The sequence below is a fragment of the Malaclemys terrapin genome, chromosome 5, assembly GCF_027887155.1.
Source record: "Malaclemys terrapin pileata isolate rMalTer1 chromosome 5, rMalTer1.hap1, whole genome shotgun sequence".
In the NCBI taxonomy this organism is placed as follows: Eukaryota; Metazoa; Chordata; order Testudines; family Emydidae; genus Malaclemys; species Malaclemys terrapin.
The window spans coordinates 78,365,164-78,373,254 of record NC_071509.1 but is presented as its reverse complement, the minus strand read 5'-3'; the positions used below and the strand labels follow the sequence as shown (position 1 = coordinate 78,373,254).

At 44.0% G+C, this 8,091-nt stretch overlaps 1 protein-coding gene across 1 annotated transcript; it reads left to right on the top strand.

The window, feature by feature from the left end:
- The first annotated feature begins 1,200 nt into the window (after positions 1–1,200).
- Positions 1,201–2,574, top strand: LOC128838520 (uncharacterized protein F54H12.2-like). The gene is made up of 2 exons (XM_054030773.1): positions 1,201–1,685; positions 1,845–2,574. Exons 1-2 carry the CDS (start codon positions 1,201–1,203, stop codon positions 2,572–2,574), a joined length of 1,215 nt encoding a protein of 404 aa, XP_053886748.1.
- Positions 2,575–8,091: the final 5,517 nt, after the last annotated feature.

Genomic DNA, 8,091 nt, shown 5'->3' with positions numbered 1-8,091 from the left:
TCACTATTTTGTTACCAATAATGAAGTCAAAGCAGGGGTTGTGGAGCGATTTAACAGAGCTTTAAAAACTAGGATGTGGAGATATTTTACAGTCCATAACACCTTTCGCTACATTGACGTCTTACCTGACTTTATAAAGAGTTACAACCAGAGCTTTCGCAGAACTATACGTACCAGATTCGTTGATGTTAACCCTTCAAATTCTCTGAAGGTATGGAAAACGGTTTATGGAGATGGTTTTAAAATAAAACCGGTTGTTGCCCCTTTTAGAAAAGGTGACCACGTGAGACTAAAACCAAAGGCACTTTTAAAAAAGGTTATGAACAGACGTTTACCGATGAGATATTCATAGTGGATGAAGCCTTAACCAGGGGCCAGAGACCTGTATACCACTTAAAAGATTACGAGGGTGACACCATCAGATCAGGATTAAACAAAGACTGTGAATGGCTATCCAACTACAGAAGCAGTTTCTTCTCCCTTGGTGTTCACACCTCAACTGCTAGCAGAGCACCTCACCCTCCCTGATTGAACTAACCTCGTTATCTCCACACTGATTTATACCTGCCTCTGGAGATTTCCATTACTTGCATCTGAAGAAGTGAGGTTCTTACCCATGAAAGTTTATGCTCCCAATACTTCTGTTAGTCTCAAAGGTGCCACAGGACCCTCTGTTGCTTTTTACAGATTCAGACTAACACAGCTACCCCTCTGATACTTGACACCAAAAAATTATGACGACCCCCACCATCTACAGGAACTATTACAAAGCCCAGGCTGGATACGCCCTTCCTGGATATCATGGGGCCCCCGGGATGTACGGGGCAGGTGTGGGTGGAGGTTTCGTAGCCTCTTTCGAAAAGCCGTACCGCTTTTGAGGAAGGGGCTAGAGATTATTAAACCCCACGTAAAAACCGCCGCTCAAAACATAGCTAAAGATTTGGTAGGTCATGTCTTCCGTGCTGTTCTGGAGAAGGTGGGGAATACAGCTTCACAGGAAGGATCGGGGCTGATGTACATTAAAAGGAGGAAGAGGAAGAGAAAGAGAAATACATCATACCCGCGACGCACAGGTCCCCCGAAATCCTTTAATAGAAGGGCTTTGACACGCAGGGCCGGCCATAAGTGAAAGTCCAAGAGGCAGCCTGAGCGAAAGAGGAGACGCGCTCTGCCTGGTAAAAGAGACATATTTTAATCAACATGGCTTTTGTTAACTGTGGGTCTGAAGAGTATACCAAAGCTGAACTAGACTTGTTTCAAATAGCCCCTACGCAGACCAGCATCGAGAAAAGCATCTACATCGAGGTGCCGCCTCTATCGGCCATTACCGAGTCTGCCCCTATTGACTTTTTTATAGCAGGGAATGGCATAGATTATATGGATTTAAACAACACGCTGCTGTACCTGTGTTGCAAGATTGTAAAAGGAGACAGAACTGATCTCGCCGTGAACGCCGAAATGGGTCTGGTGAATTACCCCGTGACCTCTATTTTCGGTCAGTTGGATGTCACGCTGGGAGACCGCCTCATAAGCCAAAGCAACAACTGCTACCCTTACAGGGCCTTTATAGAATTGGTGCTCAATTACAGCGACGACACCCTCGCCACGCAATTTTCCGCCGGCCTGTTTTACAAAGACACTGCTGTACAACATGAAGAAACAGAGTTGGATGGAGGGAATCTAGGGTTTGTGAGGCATGCAAAGCTGACGGCCGGGAGCAGAATGGTAGAGCTGCTGGGCCATTTACACAGCGACTTGTTTTTTCAAGAAAAACTTTTGTTAAACGGAGTGGATGTGAAAATTAAACTGACGTGCAGTAAAGACCCTTTCTGTTTAATCGGCAGTGCGGCTGAAGGCTTTAAACTGCGCATTGTATCAGCATCCCTTTTTGTGAAGAAAGTACAGGTGGCCCCAAGAGTCGGTCTGGGGCACGCAAAGGCCCTGCTTACCGCTAATGCTAAATACCCCGTGGACCGTGTGGGAATGAAAGTGTTTAGCATCCCCACGGGCAGCAGGGTCAGTAACCAGGAGAACCTGTTCTTGGGACAGTTACCCAAAATGCTTGTCCTAGGGTTTGTGGAGACGATGCCTTTAGCGGAAGTTATGCTAAAAAATCCCTTTCATTTTAAACATTACAATATTAATTTTGTGGCCTTGTATGTGGATGGTGAACAGATACCGACCAAGCCTCTGCAACCGGACTTCGAGGCAGGACGCTGCGTGAGAGAATACATGAATCTGGTACAGACAGCTGGTAAACACATGAAAGATTGTTCTCTGTTAATCGACCGTGAGGAGTTTGCACAGGGTTACACCTTGTTTGCCTTTGACCTGTCTCCCGACCAGGAATGCGCTGATCACTATTCCCTGATTAAAACCGGGAACCTGAGAGCAGAAATACGTTTTGGGAAGGCTTTAACGGTTACCGTCAATATGATTGTGTATGGTGTTTTTGACAATGTCATAGAAATAAATCAGAGGAGAAACGTTCTGTTTGACTACATGTTAACATGGACACTGTGCAGCTCTCACGTGTCTTATCAACGGACCCTTACACGAAAAAGAATTTCTTAGATGTGTTCCCTTGTGATTGGCTCCCAAGAGGCAAGCTGTCTCAGAGACCCCTAGGCTTGGTGGTGAACATGCATCCACACAACCAACCAGGTGAACACTGGCTCGCCTTGTATCTGATGGAGCGTAAACGTGGAGAGTTTTTTGACTCAGATGGGCACCCCCCGAACAGTGTGTTGTTTCCTAAAAGCATTATGAAATTTTTAAACAAAAATGCCACAGACATGGTGTTGCACAATAGACAATTACAAGACCCCCGCTCCATCACCTGCGGCTATCACTGCGTGTTTTTCTTACATCATCGTAGCAAGGGTTTATCTTTTGATTGGATTTTAAAATTGTATTCTAACGACTTAGTGCAAAATGACCGGATGGTGATGAATTTTGTAAAAAGTAAATTTAAATTCTTGGGCATGCCTAACCTTGCTCAAACCATGTTTCAACAAACTCAGACATGTGTATCTTGCAATGATTTTCATAGCCATGTTACCCAATAAAGCACCCCAGGTGAGGGGTTTAAAGACAAATGATGTTTGGTGGGATTTAAAAAACAACAAACAAAAAACACCAATTGAGGAAAAAGTACACAGATTTTTTTTTAAATTACAGAAATTTTTTATTTAAAGCAAAACATTACCAGTTTTTTTTTTTAAATGTAGAATGTGAAAAACATTACACACTGAGCCATTCAGCTCTTTTAGCCAATTTTCGTTTTTTAGACGGCAAAAAAGGGGTCACGGTTTCTCAATCCACCCCGGTGTCAGCAGTTGAGGCCTTGAGGCATTCCAAAAGATCTCTGTTGGCCGCATTTCCCATGATGGAAGATGGTACGTTCAGTTCCGCCATGGCATTCATAAACACATCCCATCCTTTAGGTACATGTCTGCTAGGAACAGAGCGAGTCTGGGTGATGGCCCTGACTAAGTCGAGCATGTTAGAACCATTAACCACAGAGCCTTTATACACGAAAGACCCTTTATCGTTCCATGAAGAGAGATTTTTATCCTGGCCCAGCTTATTTAGCAATACTATTGCATTTTTCTTATAACGCTTATTTACGTTATCCAACACCTCCTGAGCAACAGAGTCTGAGTTCTTTGGTGTTTCTGGGGGTTTGGCAGTCACACTTTGTTCCTGTTCCGGTAGAAACAGACTTATGTTCCCTTTATCCGCATCGCTCTGCTTCACATACATTAGGTACCTCTGAAGCACGGCGCTGTAAAGTTTAGCCTTTTCGTATTCGGCCAAGTCAGTTCTTTGAAGAACAGACTTCATTTCAGCATCCAGTAAGCGAGTTGCGGTTGTTTTGATATTTTCCTCTGCCGGAGGGGGAGCCCTTAATTGCTCCAACTGGTGGCTGGGCACCAGGAACATTTTTTCTGCATACTCCATTATCGATTAGTTAAAAGCCCCATTATCAGAGGGATAGCAAAACTTAACAGAGGTCCGATAAACCCCCCAGACTGCTTTACCAGCTGCTTTTTTCTTTAAGTGAAACCCTTTTATTACACAAAGTTTTTATAAGCGTGCGTTTCTTTTTCAGCACATGCACTTGATTGTGTTAAAAGTATGTTTCCTTTTAAGGTATTGAGCGCTATTTCTGAGATGGCTGCTACTAGATCATCAGAGGCCAAACACAGTATAGCCATCCTTTGCTGTGGGGACGATTTGCTAAGTAATTTTAAAAGGCCCAGGTTTCTCTTCACGCAGCTAGACATGTTTTCGGTCAGCACCCCCAGCTGTTAAAAAGGGGCCTGCCGATAAGTCATCTCTTTTTATACCCGGCTGTTGTTCTTTTCAAAGTATAAACCGCCGGCCAGTCTGGAGGGAAAAGACCAGTTCTTAGTCTATAAGCTTCTGGTGTGGAAGCATTTAAATCCACCACCAGGTAGCCATAAGGTCTTTTGATAGCATCCTCAAAAGCTTCTAGAAAGAATTGAGCTTTGCCGGGGTACATTTGCCGAGCGAGCGTAGCAATTTGTAATTTATCCCTGGGGTTTTTAAACAGAACCATGTACTTTGTGTTTAGGTTAATCGTGCGACTCTTTTTTCCCCTGACAAAATAGGTTTTGTACTATATACATAATGCTCAGGTTTCTGTGATACACGTACTTGGTAAGGGCGTTCTCGAGTTCATCGCTTTCACAAGCCGAGTTCATCAGATCATCTATGATAATCATATTTACTTTATTAGTAGGAAACAAACTGTCATCATCAAAAGCATCAGGCAGACCCTCCACAAAATTGATAAAGGGATATTTACAAAGCAGTTCTTTATACAGAGGTTGCCAATAACTAACACCACACGATATTCTCAGGCACAACAGACAGTGTGTGTTTGGCATTATCCAACACGTTTTTTATAAAGTAATTTTTCCCCACAGTTGCTAGGCCCCGCGAGAATTGCAGAAAAGGGGTGTTTCCACCTCATATCCATTTTTTTCAAAAGCCGTAGGGCAGGGTTTTAAAACCTTCTCCTAGGACCCTCTTGTTATAAACCACTTTTTGTGTCTTTTTAAGGGTTTTTGTCTCTATTTGCCACTGGTTTTTGTTTCTTACGATAGAGGGTTGCTGCACCTCTATCTTTTTTTAGGTGTTTTCTTGCAGACCTGTGCAATAGTCCAAGACTAGATCTGTCGAAGTTGATCTTTTTGCAGTTTGCTACGTTTAGGGTAATACCTTTGACTTTCATATAGGCCTTTCCACCCGACAGCTTATACTCATAGGTTTTCGGGCCTGCCAACACAAACTCGGTGATGTGTTGATCTGGCAGGATCTCGCTCGTGAGGTCCCCTAAATAATCCCCCAGAGGGGGATTCCAGTCACCCTCCCTTTTCACAAATATCACCGAGTCAGTGTCGTGGTACAGGCACCGCTCTTGCAAACCGTCTAGGAGGCTTTATAATTCTAAGCGGGCATAAGCGGTGGTGAAACAGGCTATGAAAACATTGGTATTGCCAGAGACAGAGTACAGTTCTTTTGCGTGCTTCCACGACACGCACACTGTTTCGTCATCGATAAACTCGCAGGATCAAACCTCATAATTGGGGGAGAACAGGTACTGCAAAAGTTTGTCAGGGTCTCTCACAATGCTGGTGTTGGGTAGGTTGGATCTTTGGCCGAATTTACCCCACAGAGAATTTAAAAACAGTTTAGCGATTTGGCGTTTAGCAGGGTTTGATCTGATCTCGTGTTGGCGTAAATGCACCGAGATAAAACTGTGTATAGAGCCATTCCGGTACATAGCCATGCAGGCAGATGCCAGTGTTATGTACAGGTTTGTTTTTGGAGCCTAACACGGTAGCTCTTCTCCCTCCAGACAACTATCCAGGCAGAAAAAGATATTCGACCCCATCTGTTCAGTGGCTGTTGTATATCTCTCACAAAGAAAATATACAAATACGGCACGCTTTACAGGGTGGGGAAGTACAGGTAGGCCCCTACTTTTTAGATGGTTATGCCGATGTTGATGGGGGCGCCTCAGAGTCTGACTCTCAAATAGCATCTGATGTAGAAGGTTCTTTCTCTACTACATCTCCCTTCTCCATCATTTTCATAATCTCTTTTCTGTATAGGATACAGGCCTGTCTCAAAATTTTTACATCCTGCTGACAGTAATACACAAGCTCTTTCTACAAGTCAAACGCCACAGAGCTGTGGTCCCAATTCCAGTCGAGAAACTCTTTCTCTGGACATCATGCTTTCTACACCATAGTGCTCCACACCGGGCATAGGCCCTATATAATTTTGATTTTCTAACGTGTTAAAAAAGTGTGGAAAATACCCTTTGCACCCTTCAAACCCCATCGCCTGCAGTAGCTTGCTAAGCTTCATGGGCAAGAAGTTTAAAGAGTCTATAAAACGAATGCCCAGGGCCTTAACTTCCACGCACATTCGTTTACTATCCTTGCGTGATCAGTTCTAGGCCCATCTTTTCCTTGAGTAACTGTCTAACAATAAAGTATGCATCATAACCTTTAGAATTGCGTGCTAAGAACGTGTAGTCCTGAAACTCTTTGCCAATAAAGGTCTTAAACACAGAAAGACACTCATCGCCCTTAAATTCCCAGGATTTTTCTGGCTTTAGGGACATAGCAAAAATGTAATCGGGAATGTGCACCCCGGTCTCCTGCGTGCATTCGAAATCATAAAAAATATACTTTTCTGAAGATTCGGGCTTTCTAAGGCTGTCCATAAAACAGAGGTGACAGTCTACATCACCAACAATCAAACCCTGACACTGCTTACACCGTCTCCCTTTACACCTATGCCGCTTGTCCACATAAGACTGACACTTCTCACACAAAGTTTTAGATAGGCATTCAACTTGGTTTTTTGATGCACAGTCCATATGTCTGTCTAAACACTCTTTGGACCGACAATATAGCCTACAGCTAGGACACCACTGCTGCACGCCCACGCTGTCTGAGCACGTTACGCTCAAGCAGAGGCGGCAACGATACCTGTAAGAGTGGTCGTGGCTGTACACCGTGTGGCAAAACTCACAATAATTTTTCGCTCTGAACAACTTTTTTACATCCAGAACCCCATAGTAATGCTCATCGTGCAACAGGATAAAATAAGTCTTGGGGTACACGGTGCCCCCCATTTTAAAAAAGCCCCAGCCGCCTTTCGCCGTATACAGCATCACCTGTATGTTAACTCCTAAATGCTGTTCAAACTTTGCTACGTCGCTGAGCATAACCTTTTTTTGATCTGACCACCCCAGTTTCTCATGTAACTTTCTCGCCTCCGCTAACAATTCCGTGACCGTAGGTTTACGATCGGACATGACGGCCAAGAGCCCACCCGCAAAACACAGATTGGTACCGGTGTAAGTCAGGTCTACTAAACACGGTCTCTTTTTATGAATAATTTGACTATTAAGGATAGAATTTAAAAAACTCTACGAGCACCCTCACCCCTGTTTTTAACAACTGTGACAACGAGGCGCAATGTCGACATGCAACTCTCTATTGCTCTGTAGCAGTTTTGAGGTCTGATTTAAGAAATCCTCAGCAGACAGCTCATCCCTAGTTCTTTTGACCGAAAACAAAGAGTTAGTTAAATTACTGCTCTCTAAACATAACTGAACATAATCATCAGGGCCTACCCTACCATTAATGTCATTGAGCACTAACTGTATTCCCCGGTGTATGGCTTCAACAACCTGCTGAACTGAATTTATTGCTCAAGATTGACAAAACGAAATTCCTCACAATACACCGATCCCCCAAAACTGGATACTTCACGTTGCCAACTTCTCTCTCTCCATATACACCTCGGCATTTTCGGGGTTACTTGGGGGTTCCTCTATGGGATCATTAGCGGCATCTTCTACATCAGATGCTATTTGAGAGTCAGACTCTGAGGCGCCTCCATGAGGGTCACTGGGAGTAGAACGGGACCCGTCTAGAGAGCCCTCTGGGGAATTTGCTAAACCAGAGTCTAATTCCGCCTCCCCATTTTCAGACAAGCCAGTTTGAGAGCCTCCAGTAGGGGGCATCTCTGTTTTTTTTT

Excerpts from the sequence above, each read along its gene's own strand:
- LOC128838520 (XM_054030773.1), top strand. The coding sequence starts at position 1,201 with ATGGCTTTTGTTAACTGTGGGTCTGAAGAGTATACCAAAGCTGAACTA. Across the intron at positions 1,686-1,844 it reads TTGGATGGAGGGAATCTAGG|TGCGGCTGAAGGCTTTAAAC; the intron begins GTTTGTGAGGCA and ends TTTAATCGGCAG.